At 30.8% G+C, this 25,919-nt stretch overlaps 1 protein-coding gene across 1 annotated transcript in view; it reads right to left on the bottom strand.

The window, feature by feature from the left end:
• Positions 1 to 2,433: 2,433 nt before the first annotated feature.
• The window catches only part of LOC105366970 (glutamate receptor ionotropic, kainate 1-like), a gene marked incomplete at its 3' end in the record, with an annotated part of 40,669 nt that continues 17,183 nt past the window's right edge, over positions 2,434 to 25,919 (bottom strand). The window contains exons 3-8 of the mRNA XM_011505586.1: positions 21,684 to 21,868; positions 15,736 to 15,905; positions 9,582 to 9,723; positions 5,400 to 5,555; positions 3,989 to 4,009; positions 2,434 to 2,586 (exon numbers count right to left, since the gene is read on the bottom strand). Of these exons, the coding sequence (XP_011503888.1) occupies positions 2,434 to 2,586; positions 3,989 to 4,009; positions 5,400 to 5,555; positions 9,582 to 9,723; positions 15,736 to 15,905; positions 21,684 to 21,868 (827 nt within the window). The remainder of the gene's footprint in view (positions 2,587 to 3,988; positions 4,010 to 5,399; positions 5,556 to 9,581; positions 9,724 to 15,735; positions 15,906 to 21,683; positions 21,869 to 25,919) is intronic.

Genomic DNA, 25,919 nt, shown 5'->3' with positions numbered 1-25,919 from the left:
AATATTAGCAACAAGAATTCTGTAAGTGTATTCTTGATAGCTTGGAGCTTGATTCTCTTACTCCTTATGAATTCGTAGTAGTAGTGGGAGACTCGTGCTGGTAGGGTTAGCGAATGAGCTTGGCTTCCGTTGAGCTGGAGTCGATCTCTGCAGCGTTGGTAGGCCGAGTCAGCTTGGCTTCCGTTGAGCTGGAGTCGATCTCTTCAGCGTTGGATCGCCGAATGAGCTTGGCTTACGTTAAGCTGGAGTCGATCTGTAGAATGGGGATCCGGTTTTAATGGGTGTTTGATTGAACTAGTAAGGTCGAGAGCGTCAAGCGCGTCTCCTTAAATATCCTAGTACAGGCTTGCGATTCCGGTGATTACTGGATCACTCTTATCATGCTGATTGTTAGAGAGACGTCACTAGAGTCTAGCCTTGGAGAGTTCATCGGCCCTTGTTAGTCAGAATTGTAATATAATATTCGAATATTTTGCGTAGTGAGGTTTTCGGACTTCGCAGAATTGTGTTTATGACTCGGCGCGCAAATGTTTCTAACTAAGCACAGGTGTCTCTCTCCCACTTTGTATACTGCGTAAAACTGCTGTAATCCGTAACAATTAGTATTTAATGATACTAACAGTATTTATGAAGCTTAGTTTTTTAATAAAAATAAAAATATTGCGATATTATCCAGCTAAAAACAGTTCATAAAATATTAATTTATTAGTCAAAAATACAAATATTAAGTTAGAAAATTTATCATATTATTTTCATTACTAACCATTTTTACTTTACAATACTCTAAAAATAATGGTTTTTATTTTAATTTTTCAATGACTAGTACTTTGTATTTTTTTATAAAAATAAAAATCTTGTTGCTAAACACTTATATACATGTAATTATTTAATTTATTTTATTATTAATATTTCGTATTTAAATGAATATACGAAAAATTAATCTATGTGTATTAATCTAATATTATTATTTGATAGCATTTAGTTATTAAAGTATTATTTCATTTTTATAATTATTATATTACATTATAGTTTTCCATTTTATACATCTTCTCTTTTATTCTATTGATTATAGGATTTGTGTTTTTCCTAGATCTATCCAAACTAATGATACAGAGCAGATAAAAAATAATTAAATAATTTTTTTATTTTCTAAATATTATATTCATTATTAACATAATCAGATATAGGTTTTTTTATTTATTGTTTAATATTTTTAATTATTTATCTAACATTTTCATTTTTTATTTATTTATTATTTCATTATGATATTTGGAATTAATATTAATTTTACAATAAAATGAATCTAAATTATATAAATATTATTATTTCTTTTCCCAATAATAATTTATTTTACAATTTTATATTATTATAATGTTTATTTTATATAAAATTTTTTATTAATTGAAAATTGTTTTTATCATCATATAAGAAATTGCATTAATTATTGTAACTAATAGTACATAAATAATTTATATTTTGTTTAGTGACTAACTTTATATACGGGTATAATGTTTTTGTTTAAACTTTTAATAAACAAAACTTATTAGTAAAATAGAATTCAGATTTATAAAATTGTTCAATCATTTTCTCTTAATCGAAGTGTATCTTAGAATCTTTAAGCTCCTTAGACCATTACACTTCTTATATCCAATATACCTTGGCAAATATTTTTAAATGTATCATTTTCATCAATTTTCATCAATGAATCTATTCTATTTACTATCAATACATTAATTCTGCCTAAGGGTGTAAATAACATAAATTTTATTTGTGATTTAATAATATGTTAAAATGTTTTGAAATATATAATTATTATCTTAAAATTCTTAATATTGTCTTGTTAATAGATAATTAAATTGACTTTTTAAAGTTTCCATTCTTATTTTCATTGCAAAATTCATCTAGAATATTATAATATGATTCAATTGGTTATTTTAATAAGTAATACAACTTGCCTATAATTATGTTTTTAATTTTATGTTTCTTGTCACAATTTATATTTATTAGAGAAAATAAAAATGAGTTCTTTATTTACTATAATAAAATATCAATCTAGTGAAATAATTTTTTATTTATTTATTCATATTATCTTGCTTTGAATTATAAAAATTACACTATTGAGTTATGTTTATTGAAAACAATTATAATTTTAAGTCACGAACTACATCGAAAAACTTTGATATTAAGCTATTGTAATTTATTTAATCTGTAAAATTCTTTTCTTGTTCCTCAATATAAATGCCATCCCAATTTAGTCTTCACTGAAAATAGTCTTCTAAAAACTACAAACATACTATATCTTTTAATATTAGAAAACTGTATATAAAAATTAACTATGCAAAATAATAAACAAATATGGAATTTGATCAGACATAAAGTATCTTTAAACTTATATATATTAAATAAATTAAAAACTCTTAATAAATTTCTTACATTTTTCATGTAGTTAATCAGTGAGTATCCATGGTCCCACGTGTCAGTCAAATCACAAGAAAGTGGTTTAATTTCGATTTGTTGCGATGCATCTAAAACATGCAATGCTCGTGCAAATAGATGAACCGCGTCATACATTAGAGCGGTTTCAGTCTGCAAATGTTTTATAAACAATTTTGTTAACACAGAATTAAAAAAGCATTGTAATCCAAATATTTAGATCTCGTTTCTAATATAGGTATTTAAGGTATGCAATGTAAACTTAATTCCTAAAAATATGGATTGCGAAGAACTATTTGAAAATAGATATTGAAGTTTAATTTTTAATATATAATAGTAAAACTGACTGATATTATTTATTCATAATTTCATTGAATGTATACATATAACTTATTTCATCACGATAAGGATACATGTATATGTATGATTGAAAAATATATCATAATAAAAATTAGCAATTTTATGGAAACGACAAATCCAGAAAATGTTATAAAATAACGAGAACAAAAAAAATTGATTTAAGACATTCAAAGGAAGAATAAAAAAGAAGATATCTTTGGATTGAAATTAAATCGATAAATATAGTATATGTGTATGAATAGACATAATAGACTTCTTTAACTTCCAAATAACCAATAATGGAAAGAACTTACAATTTTTCAATTAAAATAAAAATAATGGAATGCATTAAATTTTAATTGTAATGATAAAATAATGTATAAATATAAAATAATTATAATATAATGACAAACATAAAAAAGAAATAAGTGAACAAACCGGTTCGACAAATAAAGAATTAATAATGAATACAGTTCGATATTTTCATTTTAATTGAAAATAACTACCACAATCAATTATATTGAAAAAATCATGTCTGTTTATACTAAATACTAATTAATTTATAGACAATATAAAAAATATACTTTAATTATCAGTTATTAAAGAAACACAAAGTATAAATAATCTAACTTATATTATAATGACATTGAAATATGATAATATTTTCACTAAAATTACGGAGATAATGAAAGATACGAACAATGGGTGTCTAAAAAGGAAATCATTGGTGACTAACGCATACTTATGATAAGTTTCAAAGACTATAAGGATCAATGTATGTATCAATGCGATAATTCAAGTTATATAATCGTTGAAGAATGGAATTAAAAATTAAATTAAATTCGTCTAAAATTTATTCAAGATTTTAAGTTATATCGAGTAAATAATTTAATTACATTTATCCACTTTCAAAATTTTATTATACTAATGCAATTCAATTAATTAAATAAATATAACTAAGAATATAAAAGACTTTCTTAAATAAATTAAAAAAAGGATTTATATTATGTATATTTATATAACTTCAATTAATTTTTATTTTAAACCTTTTTATTAGTAAATAGTAATCATAATAAAATTTAAATTATATTTACATATTTTAATTATTCAAGAATACACATTAGAAGATAATGATTTATGTATTTATTTATGTCCCAAAATATAAAAAATGCTTTATTTATACGCTAGTAGTATTTATGATAATTTAAAGACTCACCTTAATAAAAGTATGATTGTCCTATTCCATCAGTTAGCAGAAAGATAAAAAATAAGTTTACCTTACATGTTATCATTACTATCAGATTTTTAATTAATTTTATCTAAATATAATAAAATATTATTGTATTATTTGTATTTAAATTAAGAATCTATTCTTAAGAATATAATATAGGTATTTATATTAAAATCTTGATAAGACTATTTTGCATTTTATAATTTCAACTTAATCATCGATGTATATTGAGTGCTGACTATTTAGTAAATATACATTTTTTTTTACATTTTATATTACATTACATTATTTTTATGTATACAGTTAGCATTTAATAGATTAACGTAAACTTTAATGTAAAATATTTCAAATTAATAATATTAGCAAGTTTTGAATAAAATTTTTCATTGTTCATCTTCATATCTGCATTCTGTCTATATATATTTTTATATTAGCATTGGAATTTTTTTTGTATATTCTATTATTTCTAATTCAAGGCTGAATTAAAATACACTGAAATAAATTCTCAATTATTTAATTTTCTACTCTATATATTTTCCTTAATTGTTAATTTTATTTAATATACCTTAATATATAAATTATAATATTTAAATGAAATTATTTTATTTCAATTGTTATAAAATGTATACTCTACAAAAACTCGTATTTTTAATTTGTGCTTTATATCGCAAAATATTCCATTTCTATTTGTTAAAATGTAACTCATCTTATATACATACAGTATATTAATATTATATAATATATTAAAAATTGCTTATATAAATTATTTATTTAAATTGAAATAGATATATACAGAATAATTATACATAAATCAATCATAATCATTCAAATCTTGATTAAATAAAATTAATAAAGGAATTCTTTTATATTTATATTTTGCAATATTTATATTTTTATTTATATTCTATTTATATTTTAAATGTAAATAAATTAAATAATTAAAATTAATATATCCAAAAAAGTTGAAATAAAACAAATTAATTAAAATTCGATGGTTATGAAGTTTCTTTGAACATCTATTTAAACTGTTTATAATATATATAGTTAATTTTTGTATTTACATATAAATATTACTTGTACATGCGGGCATTATAAAAACATAGAAAATAAAATTAATTTATATGATCAAATTAATAATAAAAATTGAAGTTTATCGAAAATAAAGTTAGTTCACAAAATTAATATATCAAAAAGTTTGTTTATCATTATCTATCCAGAAAATTAAAATCAAAAAGATTTTATTGTTATATTAAGTGTATTAATAGTAATTTTGTATTTAGCATTTACTTAAAATATGATACTTAAAAAATAATATATTTCAAGGGACCATAAAAATTGCTCTTAAAAATTAAATAAATTGATATATATTTTATTATTACGATTATATTAGACTTGCCTCATTTTGTTCTATTTCTAACTTACGAGAATACCTCTCTTCACCAATTATCCAATCTCGTACAACAATTTGTGTTTTTTCAGGATTTACAATTCTAAAAGCAGTAATATTAGTTCCACCATGTTTAAATTCACTTAAATCAATTGCATGAAGATCCTACATTAAAACAATTATATTTTTAAATTAATAATAAATTAAAGCATAAAATGTAAAGGAAAGTATTCAAAGAATAATTCGACAAATAAATCTAACTAAATTTCAAAATCTCAGAAAAAAAAGCTTTTGATGTAATATATTTAAGTTTTTTATTTAATATTTATAATCAATGGCATTTATTTATTAAGACTTCTTATAATAATTTGTAGAGATTGTAGAATGGAGAAAAATGTAGTTACTAATTAATATATACAGATTTATAAATAGTATTCAAAATTGTATGCATCTGCTTCAAGAATATTGACTGTCTCTCAGTTACAGCAATTGTGAAACACTTTTCTATTATAACTTTTGTAGCTAATTTCCATTATATAGAATATAATTAATTATATCATAAAAGCACATTTAAAGTTATAAATATCATACAGAAAATGCATTCCATCTCAAAATATTAAAAAATATTGTAAAAATTTAATTCCGGAAAATATCAGTACCTGTTGTTCTCAAAGATTCTGTCTTTCTTTTTTTTTATTAATAATAGATTTGTTCTAGTGTAAAATCTTTGTATAATATTTGCTTACAATAATGTTGGTTGAAAATATATTAATATTTCGTTAATTATTCTGCATCGCCCAGGTATACTGTTTCTCGTTTCATTATACAATATTATAAAGAATCTAATGATTTAACTGTTATCATTGTATCCTTTTACAATCATTCATTTTTTATGTTTACAAAATCGACATATTATTGATTGAATAACCGGCTTAATACACTTAATTTCTTAAATTTAAAGCTAATAAAACATTTGTACATTAATACATTTGAACTACCGTGTGGTATAAAATTATATTCAACTATTACTATTATTTTATTATATTACTTGTGATGTACAAATATGCACTTTTGTTCGATACTATATATCATTTGTGACATAAAACTTATAAGATTCTTGTAATATATTAATTATATTTTAATTTTTTTATCTTCTTATATCATATATTATTATTAATAAATCGGCATTTCTTATGTTTTTTTTTCAATTCGCTATCGTTATTATAAGTAAATATATTTTATTTTCGATTGAACCATCGATTAAAATTTGCAACGACGTACCCTACTTCAGTAATAGTTATAATTAATGCTGAAAATTGTTCATAAGATACATAAGTAAATTAAATATCTACAATGATAATATTGCTGCAGCTTATAATACTGTTTGGGATTAAAGCAACTTCCAAGACCGTTGGCTCTCGGCATCGCTAGTGTCTCTAGCTCTCAGGTTTCTGCACATACTTCGGAAGAGAATTTTCGTATATTTGTTATGTTTCGGTTTCAAATGGGCTGCAATGTTTATATGGTCTTCGAGTAATAACATCGCCTGGAATTCTCTAAACATTTTACGCTTTCTTTTCTTAGAATTCTCGAAACTTCTAGAGTCTTCTTCATCGCCTCATGTAGGATTCCAGTGCAGCAACAACGATGCTTTGAAGAAAGCATGGCACGGATCACGGCCTGGCTCAGCAGGACCGCCATGGAACGCTCAGCATGTCTCAGCAGAGCCGGCACAAAACGATTAAGACTTCAGTTTTCGTGTGCGTATTCAACAGGCTTATAGGCTCATTGTGTATCAGTCAATCAAACAGTTATCAATCGTTAAGTCATTCAGGCAGCGTTTCCTACCACAAAACAGCCACTCAATTATACTTACGCAATGAAGCTATCCCAAGGAATACGTGTTTTAATTATCAAGTGTGCTACAACTTACAAGCAGTCAAGGATGCTGGTTGCGTTACGAGAAACTACACTGCTACAATAACCATACTCTCAAGATATTTCCTTACACTTTGAAGGCCACCCATCCTACACAGGAGTGTGAGCATATTATTGCTAATCCTAGCAACATTAGCAGAAGCCACTTTCATTGTATACATTTGAGGCCACACGTCCTACATAGGCGTGTGTGTATATATGCACTTCAAGGTCCCACAACCTTCATAGGAGTGTGAGGATAATTTTGCTAATCCTTCCAACATTAACAGAGACCAAAGCCACCCATATTGTATAAATTTAAGGCCACACTTCTTACATAGACGTGTGTGCATATATACTCTTCAAGGCCACACATCCTATAGAGGAGTGTGAGCATATCTCTGCTAGCCCTTGTAACACTAACTGAGGCAACGACATCGTCACCATCAAGGAGAAACCTCATCATTGAGACGAGACAGAGTTTACACTCTTCTATAATAAGTGAATCCTTCTCATTATTAATGTAACTGTTAATAAACGATATGTTAACGAAGTTTGCACATACTACACATTTCTACAACCCTTCAACTTGACTCCCACCTAAGCATCTGCTAGGACGGATGGCAAATTATTAAAGCTATTGAAACATCGGCAGTTCGAGCCAGCAAATTATTTATTATTATAAATTATGATTCATAATTTATTATTATTTTATTGTATTTTATTAATTTAATGTTCTCTTTTTCCAGACAACTGGTAGTTATTTACTATTTTATAAATTATGTGAGCGGTCCAATGAATTAAGAAGTCCTTACAATCAAAAAGATTCACCTATTAACAGTCTCAAACGAGATAGTGCAGAACTTTTTATTAAAAATTTAATTCCATCAATAATATTAAAATTTGTAAGATTTAAATATTTTGATGATTTTTAAATAAGTTTATATGAAACATAAATAATATATTTTTATTCTGATCTTGTTATTTTTAATTTTTATATTGAATATTATTTTAATTATTATTACCAAACATCTATTACAGTTTCATTTTTAATTAATTTCAGTTTGATATTAATTTAATAAATAAACAATCAATGAAGTTTAATTTTTTTTAATTTTATATGATTCATTAGTTATCTAGTTAAAACTTGTTAATATCTATAGAATTTATTTATATTATTTGTGATTCGTTATTTATATTATTAATCGCTTTTATATAAAAAATGTTAACCAAGGTTTTTTTAATTTTGAAATTTTATAATTGGTTATAGGATAAATATGTATGGATCGACGGTGGAATAAGTTCTTTCGTGTGCATTCGTGATGAATTAATGATATCTACAAAAACTAGTTTTGTTATTAGGCATAAATGGAATGGAACTCAAAATCGTGATTATTCTATAGATTTAAGGCGAATTCCATTCAGTGTTGATCAACAAGTTGCAACGATAGCTACACCATTAACGTGTAACGATACATACATAACTGATATTGATTATTCACCACTAGTAGGAGGATTTGTAATTGTCCTTAATTGTGGAAAAGCTGCATTTTTAACTGCAGAATCCTTAAAATTTGATCCAAACGTAAGTTTTATTGTGATTATATTTATCATTATTTCCAATAAATGTATTGTTTAAATATATATAATTTATATATTCTTATTGTACATATTACTTATAAAAAATAAAAAATTTATAAACATTTTTCAAATGCTTATTATCACTATCAATTATTTTTTTGAGTGCATTTAAATTTTAAATCTTAATCAAACATAATCAGAAAAGGAAACCACGCGAATAGTATAAAACGTGGAAGATATAATGGTCTATTTAAGCTACCAATTAATAGTAATTCTTAAATTATTCGATATTGAGCAGCTTAAGGTGATAAATGCTATTACAATTAATATTACATATATTTTTTTGAGAATGAACATATACTTCTATACAATTATATATTTATAATATTACTTTCATTCTTTTATATTTGTATATCCGATTAAACTTTAATTTATACATTTTATATGGATAAACAAATTTACAACAATGCTAATCTAATACAAAAGAATGAATTTGATAGTAGAATAATATTATAGAAATTAATAAATCAAAAGTTAATAATACTTATTTAAACAGCAATTTTTTCAAAAAATTAAACCTGTTCATCAAGATATTTCGAATTTACAGATTATTCTGGACGTGAACAAAAAATTGAAATAGAACAATGTAATATATTAATTTTTGATATTTATTTTAAAAAATGTATAACTCACCAATGATGTAATGAAATAACTATGGTAATCAGTCATCATTCCTATTTCTTGAGCTTGTTTTAAAACAGAATAAATTTTATCTGTTGAACAATCTAAAACTATATGTGATTCGGCGGAATTCTTAATTTGTTTTAATAAAGGCCTATAAAAATTATAAAATATAATAGAAAATAATTAAAAAGAAATATATTTTTCTATAATTTCATTCAAAATATAATTATAATTAATTCTTATAAATTATACAATTATTGTTTTTGTGCGTAACCTTTTTTAGTTATAAATATAATAAATAATACAAAAAAATACATATGTCTTTAATACGTTATATTGTAGTTTTCAATATAATAATCTCAACTAAAATTTTTAAAATTTTTAAAATAGGTTGTGATTATGTTGTGCCTTGTACACCACTGTTTATTTGTTCATTTTTCCTTGCCTTGCACTGCTGCGAGTGTATGATTTGATTTGCACTTATCTTGCACTTGTTATGAGTTGGATATGACTAGGCCTTGCCTCTTAATCGGCCTTTACTGTGCATGTCTACATCCTTGTTATTTGGCGTTCCCTCGGAGAAGCAGCCTTGCCGGCTTCTCTGGTGAGAAGAGACACTCGTGCGCCTTGCCGGCGGCTTTCTTGAAGGTATTCTCGGCCACCGCGTGGTCCTTATGAATTTCCTGCTTCTTGGCGTTTCCAATCAGAGGGCTTCTTTTTGGGCGTCTCAAATCGAATTGATCTTTTCATTATTGGCGGCTCCAATCAGAGCGCTTCTTACTTGCATTCCCATCATGAGAGGGGGACTTCTTTGGCACGTTTTCGCTTCACTATCCGAGCTGCATGTAGCTGGGTTTGACAACAGTAGACACTCGTGCGCCTTGCCGGCGGCTTTCTTGAAGGTATTCTCGGCCACCGCGTGGTCCTTATGAATTTCCTGCTTCTTGGCGTTTCCAATCAGAGCGCCTCTTTCTGGGCGTCTCCAAACGAATTGATTCTTACTTGCATCCCCACCATGAGGGGGACTTCTTTGACACGTTCTCGCTTCACTATCCGAGCCACGTGTAGCTGGGTTTGACAACAGCGTATGCGTGCAGTGTTGCCTTCAATATCCCTTTTTCGGATATAAGACGAGTTGGTTTTTGCTTATATTTTTATGACTTGATTATGCCAGAAGTATTATGACTTGTCGTCGATAGATGCTTTGTGACGAGGCCGTGTCAAATGTCTCGTAGCATTAGATTTGTGACGGCTTTTTCTGGACACTTGTACCTTGTTCTCGCCAGATGTGTTTATGAATTGTATTTTATTTTGATATTCGAAGTTTTGCTGAATTGTTTAGATTTAGTTAATCTGAGGCGCGTTTGAATGTTTATTCCTCGAGTAGTCGAGAGTTCGCTTTTTTTACGGAATTCTCGAATAGCATAAGAATGTAAAAATAGTTTGAGTTAAGCAGATATTGAAATTGTATCGACTAGATATTATTCTTTATACGAAATATACTGAGATTCGTGAATAAATGAAAAATTTTTTACCTATGCAGTAAGATATGTACTTATATTTAATCAAAAGTTATAGATTTTATGCACCTAGATCAAAATGAAATCTATAAAAAAAATTTTTAATAATAAGTTATTATAGAAAAAAAAGGATTACAACGATTATCATTATATTATGATTAAATATAATAAAAAATAATCATATAATAACATTTACATTCATTATTTAAATCATTCATTAATTAATCATTTCATACGTAAGAAATTTTATTCATTTTATGTATTTTATTCATTTTTTATTTTCAAAAAAGAAATATGTGTGTGTGTGTGTGTGTGTAATAATTAGATAGGCTAATAATTTAACTTATTACGTGTGAAATGTATATGACAAAAAAGAAATGATCAGACATGTCTACTTAAATATAGCGAAAAACTAGAGTTATGGGTGGCAGGAAGAAACGAAAAGATAATAAATCTAAGATGCTTAACTAATCTCTTATACTTAAATAGTATATTAGTTAAATATTATTATAATTTAAATGGATGGCATCACCTGTAAACATTTTATAGTTAAATATATAGTTCATTCAATGTAATTTGAAAATAATCAAGTTGTTACGGATTGCAGCATTTTACGCGGTAAACAAAGTGGGAGAGGTAAAGACACCTGCTTAGGTCAAAATATTGCGCGCCAAGTCGTAAACACGATTCTACGAAATCGGGAAATTTCACTACTCAAAATAGTCGAAATTACATTACAATTCCGACTATCAAGGACCGACGAACTCTCCAAGGCTAGATTCTAGTGACGTCACTTCAACTATCAGCATGACAAGAGCAATCTAGAATTCACTGGAATCGCAAACCTGTACTATAATATTTAAGGAGAAGCGCTTGACGCTCTCGCCCTCTTACTAGTTCAATCAAGCAATCATCAAGATCGGATCGCCGTCCTACAAGTCAACTCCATTTACACACAGATCGCCTCCAATTCACACAGATCGTGTCCGCCTCATAAGTAAGGCAAGTACATTCGGCTTACGACCAACACAGAGATTGTTTCCAACTCATTCGTAAGCAAGCACATTCGGCTTACTACCACTACCGAGATCGACTCCAACTCATGCGTAAGCCAAGCACTACTACTACACGGATCGACCTCACTACACGTAAGTCACGCTATTACACACGTTCTTACGTGCCATCAATGCACTGAGATCGACTCCACACGTAAGCTACGCTATTGCACACGTTCTTACGAATCACTAACACACGGCTCCGTTAACTAAGTAAGCAGCAATACCAATAAACGGCTTATGGTACGAGGACTACTCCCACACGTCAAGCAGTAACGTGACACGGATATTCTGCTTCCACTAAGCCACTACAGCGTGCAAGTCAATGGCTAGACAATGGCATCATCGCCCCTCATCAGTGACGTCACACATGCACCCCCACTCAGGCCTCTACAGCTCTTATTGGTAGCGGCAACAGCGGCACCATCACTGCCCCCTTACAGCGCGACACTCCTCACGGCATCATCATTACCCCTCATCAGTGACGTCATACAGACACTCCCACTCAAGCCGCGACAGCTCTCATCGACAGCGGCAAAGGCGGCACCATCGCTACCCCTGATCAGCGCGTATCTCCCACTACCACTACGAGTCATAACTATAAGTAGGAGAATCACGGGCCACATCAAGAATATACTTACAAGATTACTATCGCTCATATTAATAAAAGAAAATTCTCATCTATTTATTGTATCATACATTCAATCCTACCTCAATAGACCACTGACTATTTATTATATTATTATATACAATAAAGGAAAGCCACTACATTCACAGGCAGTGTTGAATTATTGCATCGTCCATTCCACTTGCCAGCAAGCCTCCCCACACCATCTCAGAGAAGCTTTTAGTCTGATCCCAGACACAAGTAATTGAATGAAAAATGATAATGACATAAATATGCGAATATTGATCTCAATAATAGAAATCCTAATTTTTGGCTTACGACAAACGTATTTCTGATGAGATGACATAATGAGCCCAACAATAATTAATTTTTGTATATATTCATTCTGAAATTTCTAAAATTTTCAAATATTGAAACGGAAGTATTCTATGAGTCATATATACAATTTATTTTATGTCTTACAAATGCAAGTACAATATATTTAAAGAATTGAAGTTTAAAAAATACCGGAAACTATAAATTTATAAGAAGCCACTGAAAAGTATAAATAAATAAATAACGTATTGAGTAATACAGCATATTCCAAAATTCTATTGAAAAATATAGGTGGAATTTTTCATTTTTGCAAAGCCAAAATTGTTTAAAATTTAAAACTTTGAATTTGGTAATTATTTTACTTCAGTTCAAATACATAAATACATAAAATCAGATTAAATAATTTGTTTTAATATTTAAAATTGAAATACATTTTATAGTTGACTTGAAAAGATTTTTATTACAATTCAATCTGCATCATTCACGATATAATTTATAAAAAAATATATATATATATATATGTTCGGGATTGATGCAGTCCCATGAATTTCAAACAAAAGAAAGGTCATACGCGGTGTTCGGCATACAGCATGTGCGCCTAGACTGGCACGCACATGCGGACCGGGACGCGCACTCGAGCGAATGTTTACAAACAAAACTCGGCAAGTCCGAGTAAGTTTATGACCCGAAATATAATATACTGTAAGATCACCCAAGAGTATTACTCTTATTTTTCTCTCGTCGAACATTCTCGAAGGTTCTAGATTTTTCCTTCGACGCCTCGTGTAAGAATTAGTGCAACAACAACGACGCCTTGTTGCCAGCTAAGTGAGCCGGCGCGTGGCTATATAAAGGACGCACGCGGCGCGTCTCGCTCTCTCGCTGAAGATACCGCTTGCTGGAAATCACCTCTTGCCGTACCACCCTCGCTCAACTGCGCTTGCGGCTAACATCTTGCCGTGACCCGACCGCAGTGACCGATCATAGTGAACCGATTCAATCATTTACCAGTAGAAGCCATGGCACGCGGGTCTCGATCTGCCCTCAGCAGGACCGCCATGGAACGGTCGGTATTTTTAGCAGAGCCGCCACGGAACGATCAAGCCTTCGGTTCGTGCGCGTATTCAAAGGGCACAAACAGGGCACACTTACCCTCTCTCGAACTAACCCTCGACATCGTACAGGCCCTCAACAGCTGACGCAAGAGTCACTGTGGCTCACACACATTGTCAAAGAAGGACAACAACAGATCAACTAATAGACTATATAAATACAGATTTATTAAATCCTTCACGAATTAGAAATCTTACCATTAATTGCTTTTACCTGTGACTAGATTCTTCTACTGTCCCCTTACATAATTAGAGACACTCGATTACTTAACATATTCCATTAAACGTCTTACACCATATCAAGTATAGTTATTCATACATCAAGCGTACTTGATTCAAACACCATCTTCTCATGCTGCCTCACAAGCATGATTGACTGACTACATCAGCTGATATTTACAACATCAGCATTACTTCAACTTCAAGACAGTCATATCCACAGAATTTACAATAATTCAAGAATACAAGAATACACCCTCACTACTTCAATAGAATTATTTCTCTCTACATCAAAGTGCAATATTATCATATTCATTTACAAATAATAAACATTGTTTTTACAAAATACATAATATTTTTCAGCCTTATCACTTATTATTTCCTTTGAAGTTATCCTGTCGAGAGACTAATCCACTGAACTATTGAATTGGTAGTTCGAGCCATAAACTAAACCTTTAAAATCAAACAATACATATATATATATATATATATATATATATATATATATATATATATTATAAAGATGATTAACTGGAATATCCTAAAATTTATTCACTCTTTGAGGTAATATTTTTATAAATGCATTGAAGGAGTTTTCATACTTTTTTTAATACCTTAGACTTGTTTGTTACTTTCCAATTCAATTACTTTTGCTTATGTATTTCATGTATTCTTTAAATTGATTAGTTTAAAGAACGTATTCATTCAAGAATTTTTCTAAAAATCTGGTTTATATTTATTATTGACATAATAGTTGCGTAGTAAAAATAATGAAATACAGTATTTGTAAACTATTTATAATATACATAAAATATTTGTATCTTTTGGAATTTAGTAGAACATAATTTAATATATAATAAATATTATTTTAAAATTTAAGAAACATGCTCCAGTAACAATAATATAACAATAATATATATAATATATAGATAATACAATATCTAAAAGTAATTTAAAAAAATTATTTAAAAAAGTATGTTTGCCTCCGCAACACATTAATTCAACCCAAAAGTTGGTCTATAATTAATAATAGTAATAATGGTCAACCTTGTCAACAATAATTAACAGAATAAAAAGTAAATACTTCAGCCACATTTATATTGTATTGTTATAATGTCCCTTCCACTTGTGACCTTTCATCGCTACCACCCAACACCCGTGGTCTCTGAATTGTCAACGGCATCAAATTGTATCCGTCGAACCGGCCTTGATAAAACAAGTCGAAACGACGAATTACATTTTGTACAAAGGCATTATATTTTTAATATTATAGACTTATTAATATTTTTTATAAATATTTTAAAATTAACTTACCTATAACCATGTCCAATTTTAGAATCTTCTCCAAGTTGTTTAATAGTGATTGGATAATCGGTAGGACCATGCGCTTTTAATAATTCTTGTAAACGGACCAAACCTTCATTAGTTTCATAAATAATCGTAAAACTTTTCCATCCCAATGATTTAACCAAATGTACATATGCCTGAAAGTTATAAAATATTTTACCAAATAAATTATTCAGTTTTTCATATTTCTATTTTTATTAAAGAAAACTTGACATCGATTAATACGTATATGCGTACATATTTATGGGCTCATAATTAGATAAGTTAATATGCAATTCATGATAGTATATTCACGAGTGACTTAATTGATATGCTACATCGTAATTTATACACGGCTATTGTTACCGCATGAACTGATATTTGCATTTTCAGACAGATAATATGTTATTCATATATACTGTTTATAAGGCTTTACGCTGCTATGTTTTTGAATTTTCATGCATTATTTATCTTTCAATTCTATTACAGCAACAAAGTACAATTTTACGTGGTAAATTCCTTTATAGATATTAAATAATACTAATTCATTTTTAAATATAAATTTTGCTATTATCTGTAGCTAACCTTATTTACATTTTCTATTTTACACTGTTTTTTTCATATAATTATACGTATACAATGTAGTTTTCACACGATAAAATCATAATCGATATATCTCATAGGCCATACAATCATTTGATTATTTACTAAAAACTAAAAACAAAATTATTCAAGAATTATTATGCAAACACATTACATCTAAAGCACGTAAAATTAACGAAAATAAAATAATGAAATGTTAAACGAAGAGGGAACAAGTATGAATTGTATTGTCATCTCTTAATATATATGTAATAATCTACAATCCATTCATATTCAATGTATATAGAGAGAGAGAGAGAGAGAGAGAAAACATATATATATATATATATATATATATAGAGAGAGAGAGAGAGAGAGAGAAAACATATATATATATATATATATATATATAGAGAGAGAGAGAGAGAGAGAGAAAACATATATATATATATATATATATATATAGAGAGAGAGAGAGAGAGAGAGAGTAAACATATATATATATATATATATATTAATATATAACACATAAAGATATTTAGCATAAATAATTAAATATTTTCATATTTATAAAATTTAGTATTTATAAAATGAATTCATTAAAGAATAAAAATAATAAAGTCGTTAAAGGAAAATTAGATAGAAAGTATTGAATATACCAATGATATCTATGAATAATGGAATCATAGGAATAACATACGTAAATGATCGAATCTATTACAGACCCAAAATTAGAATCATAAGCATATAAAATTCTAAAATACTTTGTTGATGTAATGTGATCTGAAATAATTGACAGAGACTTAATAAAATACTAGTCTATAAAAATGTATAAATCGATATAAAAATAGAGTACCGGGAGCGGAGGGCCAAATATCTAAAGTAAGATGTTGTTACGGATTGAAACAGTTGAAAGCGGAATACAAAAATGGGAGAGGCATGAGCTTCCGGACATTTACGTTATAAACACAATTCAACGATTTCGGGAGATTTCACTACGTAGAATACTCGAATATTAGATTATAATTCCGACTAGCAATGCCGATGAACCCTCCAACGCTATATCCTAGTGACGTCACGATAATGATCGGTATAATAACAGACACCGGTGCGCTTCTGACGTCGCAAGCTCTTACGAGAATATTTAACAGCAGCGCTTGACGCGCATGTTCCTTGTGCTAGTACTAATCATGCAGTCGCTACGAGAGGCTCACTATTCTACATTCAAGCGTTACCACTAGCGGCATCATTCACTGTAACTATTCACGTACGTATGATTTTTAGTTGATGTTTGAATGCCTTCGTTTCTTGAGTTTTGTGTTGCTATTGTTATGGAGCGGTAATGTGCATTGCATGTACAGGTAGAAGGGCGTAGCCTTCTGGTCCTCTATATATAATTCACGTGGTGGTGGAGTTATATACGCAGAAAAGCGAGGTCGTAAACCCCCGCGCTTTTTTGTGTAATGGCAGGTTGCGATAGCTTGAATTGCTTGGGTTTGAGTTCTGCAGATTGGCCGCATGCAGATCGTTATAGTTATGTATTAATTAGAAATGCAACTTTAACTCTAAATTCTGCACGTTGTGTTTTTGGCAATGCTTCGTATTATTTGCTGATTTTGCCTCGAGCAGCTCTTTGTAGGTTATGATTATATATTGTATGCGAACTGTTATTTTTTAGTTCCCTTTTCCCTTTTTTGCATTGCTGACTGTGTATGTTTAATTATATCCCACTTATTGTAAGTTGAATAATTTTAGCGTTATTATCTGTTCTTGGGTTTTATGATTGTTTGTACACGTTTTACTTGGCTATTCTTTTTGAGCAGCTTGTGTGCCTTGCCGGCGTCTTCTTTTTAAGAGCATTCTCTCGGCCCCGCGATGGTCGGTGAGAATTCCTTCCTTTTTGGCGTCTCCAATCAGAGCTTTCCTCTCGTTTATGGCGTCTCCAATCAGATTTCTCCTTAGTGTTTCCAATCAGAAGTCTCCTTTAGTTTATGGCATCTCCAGTCAAAGTGCTTTTTAAGTGGTGGGGTTTCCCACCAGTACGTCTTTTGATGATGGAGACTCCAATGAGAGCGGGTCTTACTCGAATCCCCTCCTTGATAGGGACTTGGTCATGCGTTCATCCCTCTCCGTCCTAGTAGCGTCGCATGTAAATCTCATGATCATGCGCGCTATGTATCGTCAGTGTTGTAAAGGTTGGGTGTAGCGTGGTTTTTGAGTGAAGCATCTGGCATGTGTCATCCGGCTATCTTTCTGACTTGTTTACACCAGATGTGTTTTATGACTTGCTTTCGCTAGATACTTAATGGCATGTTATATCCAGATGTGTTTATGAGTTGTTTTCACCAGATACTCAAGGGCTTGCATTTTCCGGAACTCTTAATCGTTAGTTTTCCAGATGTCTACTGACTTGTGAGTATTCTTACAATTTCGAACAAACTCAGAAATATTACATATATAATAAATTCAAATAAAAATGACGACAATGCAATACAGACAATAGAAAAGATTATAATGTTCAATTATTTCGTTAGAAAAATAGCGTTAGGTCACATTACTAGTATATCTTACCGAAGCAAAAGCTATACATTCAAAATCAAATAATGGTATCCGTCAAAAGATAAGCTATATGAGATTAAAGAATATCATTTAAAAAGCATCTATCAAACTATCGAAGAAGTCGTGAAGATGTACGGTCAAGAATGACAAAAGATGGTTATCTGAGATCAGACAGAAAACCCCCGTTTGATGTTAGGTGGAGGTGTTGCTGGCAAGTTGTAGGGACAATGCAATTATTCAAGACTACTTGTAGTTTTTCTTGTCTTCTCTTTTATTAAATATAATAATATAATAAATAATTAATGATAATGAAGTATATGAATAAAGGTAAGATTGAATAAATAAAGGAAGTTTCTTCTACTGTGTTAAGTATTGATGAATGTATATCCTTTTCGTTGTATAAGGAGTCGGTGCTATCTTAGTAGCCGCCACTATTGTATTATGCGTTGGGGCTGTTGTCGATGTATTATGCATCGGTCTAATGTATGAGCTGCCTCAGTAGTAGTATGAGTTAGATCCGCCGCTATTTGTATTATGCGTTGGAGCCGCCGCCGATGTATTAAGCGTCGGTCTAATCCGTTAATATGTGTAATATGATTTTTATGTTTTCACTCTTGTTTCATGTTAGTACTAGCGCGTTATTAGTTTAAGTTTAGATTAACGGATTTAATAATGTAGCGTCACTATTTCTTTGTTAGATTATTTACTTAGTTGATTATTACGTATGTATACCGCTACAATGAGTGATAATTGTAGAAAATAGATTGAAGATGAATAGTGTGTGTTCGAGAATGCAAGAAAACTCCCAGCTCATTAAACATCTGGAAAATTCGAGATAAGAGTTTTGAAAAAAGCAAACTCTCGACTACTCAAGGAATAAACATTCAAACGCGCCTCGGATTAACTAATATACATAATTCAGCAAAACTTCGAATATCTAAAGAAAAAACAATTCATAAAGACATCTGACGAGAACAAAGGTCCAAATGTCCAGCAAAAACACGTCATAAAACTAATGCGATGAGACATTTGACACGGCCTCGCCACAAAGCATCTATCGACGACAAGTCATAAAACATCTGGCGTAAACAAGTTATAAAATTAGTCTGAAAAACACAAGCCAGATGATCCACTCAAAAACAATGCTACACCTAACCTTCACAACACTGACCGATAGCAACGCGCATGATTACAAGAAATGCATGCGACAATGCTAGGGAGGAGAGGGAAAAGCGCGGCATCAAGACCTCCCATCATGGAGGGGAGTTGAGCAAGACCCGCTCTCATTGTAGCCTCCATCTTGGAAAGACTCACTGGTGGGAGACCCCACCACTCAAAAAGGCGCTTTGATTAGAAATACCATAAATTAAAGAAGACTTCTGATTGGACACACTAATAAGACTAAATCTCATTGGCGACGCCATGATCGATAAGACAGCTCTGATTGGCAACACCAAAAGAGAGGGAATTCTCACCGACCACCGCGTGGTCAAAAGAAGGCTTTAAAAAGGCGACGCTGGCAAGGTGAAAAAGAACAAGTCAATTAAAACGCAGTCAAACAATTAGAAAGTCCAAGTTAATTACGCAAGATTATTCTATTCAACACAACTGCTAGATAATCAAATCATACACTCGCAGCAGTGCAATACAAGTATTAAAGGGAATCGAGAACTACGAATATCAGTTCGCACAGTATACACAATCAAACTGCAAGAAGCCGCTCGAAGCAAATTCAAGAAACAAGACAAAACATAGCTATACACAATGTGCGGAACTACGAGGTCACGTTCCATTCCAAATTAATACATAACTATATCAAGCTATACGCGCTAATCTGCAGATACGTAAAACTATTTGCAAAACATAATACAAGCAATTCAAGCAACGCCACGTACTTATATACAAGCAAGCGCTGGGGCTTACGACCTCGCTCTTCTATGTGTATTATTCCATCTACACGTACATTACATATAGAGGACCAGTAAGGCATCAACTTCTTCCTGTGTATGCGACATACGTGAACGCTCAGTGGCAATAACATACAAATCAAGAAAAGCAAGCAATCAATCATAAAAGAAAACTCATTATAATTCAACTAATGCAATTATATGAATGAAACAAATCTAAATAACAAAAATACTCTTTATTGAATACATGTACTATCTTGTCCACTAGCCTGCAATCCTCCTATCAACATCGGGAGTTCACACCTAATCTTAGATACTTGGCCCTTCTCGCCCGGTACTCTATTTTTAGACAGTGCATTTGTTATGACTGTAAGTGTTACTAGACTGAGGCAAACACTCGCTGCTGCGCGTAAAGCATAGCCCTTAAATATTATCGCACTATTCCTTAAACGCTGGTGATTGTTGCCATGACGATATTGGTCGTGGCGTCAACAGGGCATAGCCTGGAACGTTAGTTGCTATTGTTTTGTTTAAATAACTGAATTGCGCGTTCATACCTGTCCCACTTTCGCCTTTCAACTTTTCAATCCGTTACAATGGTTATCAAGGTGGAACTTCTCAATAGTTTATTTTACTTATAATAAAAATAAATAAGTATTTATAAATTTTGTTTTATATATAGTATATATATATTTATAATATATACGATAATTCGATAAAGAGTTAATTTTTATATAATATAAAATATAAATATATTTAAAAGGTTACAGATTTTTAATACTACATTCTAAATTATATAGATGTAAAAATATGTTATTACACAGTTTCTGTTAAATATAAAATTAAACTGAATTTTTGTATCAACTACATTATTATTTTAATACTTACTTTTGATAACGTAGAAGGATGTGGATATAAATTAACAAGACATCCTTCTCTTTTTAATCTGAAATCCCATCTAGTTTCTAAATGCGGTATCTCCATTGTATCACAAATGCTTTGCACATGAGAAGCTGTATGAGCATTTTGTGGTCCAAAGATGGCTGCTATGCCAGTTTTTAATAAATGACACACTGTAAAATCATACTTATTAACTATAAAATCAAATAAAAAGCGAATTAAATTTTCAGTAATTAAAATCAATATTTTTACACCTCTTCCCTTCCCAGTGATCAGGATCAATGAATAAACATTTTTCTAATTTAACTACAGAAAGTAAATATGAGCAAACAAAATTAAATATCAAGTTCGTACGTTATAAGATTAGAGGTAAGATTTTAGTATTATAAGAAATATGATTAAATATTATAAAAGTAAATACTGAATTTAAATAATATTGACATCAATAATGATACAAATACCAATATTAGAAATCACTCACTGTAGCTATACACGTGTAGTACACACACTCTCATCAGTACGTAAAACAATTGAAGAAACTTCATCAATAATTCACTCACACTTTTATTCATACACTTTTATGGCCATTACCTATTATTATATTATTGTATTTAATAAGACAGTCAAGATACATTGTGTGTAGAATTGAATACTTGCATTTGCCTCCTCGACTTGCCCGCAACACTTCCACCTACCAACAACGGGAGATTTTTAGTCTGATCCTAGACAATGATAATTCCTCTCAATCAGTAACTGTGTAGCTGGTTATGCATATTTAAAAATAGTAATATAATATTATTACTCATAAATATAATGTTCAATTAGATTTCAAACTCATCTACCTTATACGTAACCTACTTCAGAAAAATCTAACGATATTCCTTATGTTGAGATAAATATCGAGATATAAATTAATGTATTAAATTACAGAATTAATTTTGAATCTTGAAGCAGTTTAAGCAGATTTAAAACTGAGAAAAGAACAAGCTCCCGGACGCTCGTATTTGTAAAGACGATTCAGCGAATCCGGGAATTGTTCTACGCCTTAAATTTGAATATACAACAATATTTCCGCATAACAACGCGGATGAAATTTCTAGAACCTTCCAAAGCTGTGTCCTTTGACTCTTCTAGAACATTCCAGAGCTTCATTCTCTGACGTCACGATGATTTTCGGCATAACAACACGCATCGGCGCTGTTACCGGCATCGCAAGCTGCTACCCGAATATTCAAAAGCAACGCGCCACGCACCGTGGCACTGTTCTTTTAATATCCACTCAGTCGCCATGCACCTGGCTCACGGTATTTTTACTATCTACTCAGTTATCAATTATAGCTCACTGTAATTCTACACCTCGCTCGTTCGTCTGTTATTATTAATTAGTGCATTTTTACGTACATATAGTATCAGTTATCACTTGTGACTACACGAAAATTAGCCGCATATCAGACAATCGGTCTAAAAAACATACGTGCGTTATTATAAAAATCTGCTACAACAGGGTAGCAATTTAACAGTGAAGCCATTGAAATTGTAATTAATAAGGGGCGCCAGACACGCCTCCAAAACAGCAGGCCTTGACGGTAGTTCATAAGATACCTCCTCTTTATTATTTGTACAAATTTAGTCACTCTGGCTTGAATCACGCCAGGCGTAAAACTTACAAAAGTGACACGATGAGACTGGCTGAGACCTAAGACACAGGCTGAGACCGCGCGCTCACCTTGTACATGTACTTGCATTGTCAAGGCTATAGTTCAGCCATTCAATGTTGGTGACCAGTCCCTTCTGTCCTTGAATGAACTATTTCTGACTTATTCTTCTTGCGTGTGACTGACACTTTAATATTCCCATTCTCCCTTGGAGTATGGTCGAGTTTCGTAACAACTATCTCAAAGAATACCGTAGCCTCTCCTATTAAGTATGCTTGCACTCTCTACGAATTCTTATTGATTACGATTACGACTAACATTACCATCTTCAGGTGCTCATTGAAGAGCATGGTCTATTACTTATGCTGATCCTTACAACATAGCATAAAACCGACATTGAAGATCTACATGAATCTCCATAGCATCAATGACAATCAAATACACAAGGAAGCACTCGCACCACTGCAATAGAATAATTCTCTATCTCACTAGAAGCAACCAACAAGGCTACAATATTATTATAATACATAACCTGAATAGCCCTTGCACTTGTGCCTTTTTCCTCCTAATCGCTATGGTGAGAGATTAATCCACTGAACTATTGAATTGGCTTCGAGTCATAAAACAAACACTAAAATTCGAACAGTTTTATAAACTCTTTTTTTTATTAAAATACTTTAGATAAAACAATAACTATTTTTACAATTTCGCTTATCAATTTTGGCCATTCATTAATTTATGATATTAGTTTTATACATTATCATAAACTTTTAAAAACTTATAAGCTTTGATATAAATTCATTAAAAAGTAGATCGAAATTGAGTCTATTAATAAAGCAAATAAGTGAAGGAAAAAATAGAATAATGAGAATGAAGAAATAAAGAATGAGAAAAAAGTTAGGAAAAAGAATTGATGAAAGATGTTACGTATATTTGTTAGAAGAAACGAAAGGCAACTAAAGAACAAATGAAAAAATGGAAAAAGCAGCTGAATATAAGGATAATAATACTTTAAATAAAAGAAACGAGATGAAATTTAAGAAAAAGAAAAAGCGAGAAAATATTTTATACATTCGGTAAATATAACTATCACTTGGCAACTATTTAGGTGTTACGGATTGAAGCAGTTAAAGGCACAAAACAAAATTGGGAGAGGCTATATCCCAGTGACGTCACGATAATAATCGGCATAGTAACAGACATCGGTGCGCTACCGGCGTCGCAAGCTCGTACGAGAATATTTAAGAGCCGCGCTTGACGCGTATCTTCCTTGCTAGTACTAATCACGCAGTCTCTACGACGGGCGCACTATTCTACCTGCAATCGCCACCCAGACAGACATCGCAAGCATCACGCAGTCTAAAGAACTAATAGTGACGCCTTAACTATATCGGCTCTCACACCCACGTAAGCAGCAATACACTACGAATGTTCCTTACTATCACAACTATACCGGCTCTAACGACTACATAAGCAGCAACGCACCACGGACGTTCCTTACCACCACAACTACATCGGTTGTCACGCCTACGTAAGTAACGCAGACGGACGTTCCTTACAACCACACCAATACAGGCTCTCACGCCCACCACTATCAGCTCTCACGCCTACATAAGCAGTGACGCAACACGAAGTCCTCCCCACCACGCAAACACAGCGGCGCTCATGCTATACCGGCGGCGAAGGCAATATCGTCTCACTCGCGCCTCCAGTACGCGCCTACTACTACAGCGACTCGTCTTGCATGAAGAAGGGATCGCGCCCCACCTTACCGAGAGTACACATGCTCTCACTATTACGTACAAAAATTGAAGAAACTTCACCACACAATTCACTCATACTATCTATTTATAATCCAATGACCATTGACTAATTGTTATATTTGATATTTAATAAAGGAAAAGACAAGAAATACTACAAGTAGTATAAAATAATTGCCTCTTCCACCCACCATCACAAGGAGGCCTTTTGGATCTGATCCCAAACATTAAGATAATGCATTCTTTTAGTATTACCACGTGTAACTGTATTTTGTTGTTAATCAATAAGTTATGTAGTTATAAATTCATATTTTCTGTTATTATTATTATTATATATTTATACAAATATTTTCGGAGTTTTTATCTTCTTTACAATTTTCAATTGAATTCTACTGGCTTTACATAAGATTAAGTAATTTAATCGAAATACACCATGAGTAATCAACAGAAAAATGCATAAAAGCAGATGAACGGTTATTGACATAGAATTGACAAAAATGAAGTACAATTTAATGCACGTTTGTTCGGAAATTAATTCCACAATTCAACTCGTCAGCCAAACGTGTAATAATTAACTTTGAACAATAAAACCCACTAGATGTTATGTGGGGTTGCCGAGCAAGTAAAGGGTGAATGCACTGATTAATGATTAACACATGTCATTATTATTTCTATTTATTTGAATTGATTTACAAAAGGGTGAATTACAGACGAACTTTATATTTCTTGATAATCTTGTGGTGTTGAAATATATTTACTATGAATGAAGCAGGTTATAATCTATTGAATATTATCACTAAGAGGTTATC

Source organism: Ceratosolen solmsi, unplaced genomic scaffold, assembly GCF_000503995.2.
Source record: "Ceratosolen solmsi marchali unplaced genomic scaffold, CerSol_1.0 scaffold84, whole genome shotgun sequence".
Taxonomy (NCBI): domain Eukaryota; kingdom Metazoa; phylum Arthropoda; class Insecta; order Hymenoptera; family Agaonidae; genus Ceratosolen; species Ceratosolen solmsi.
Note: the sequence above shows the minus strand (reverse complement) of the source record. Positions and strands in the feature narration are given on the sequence as shown.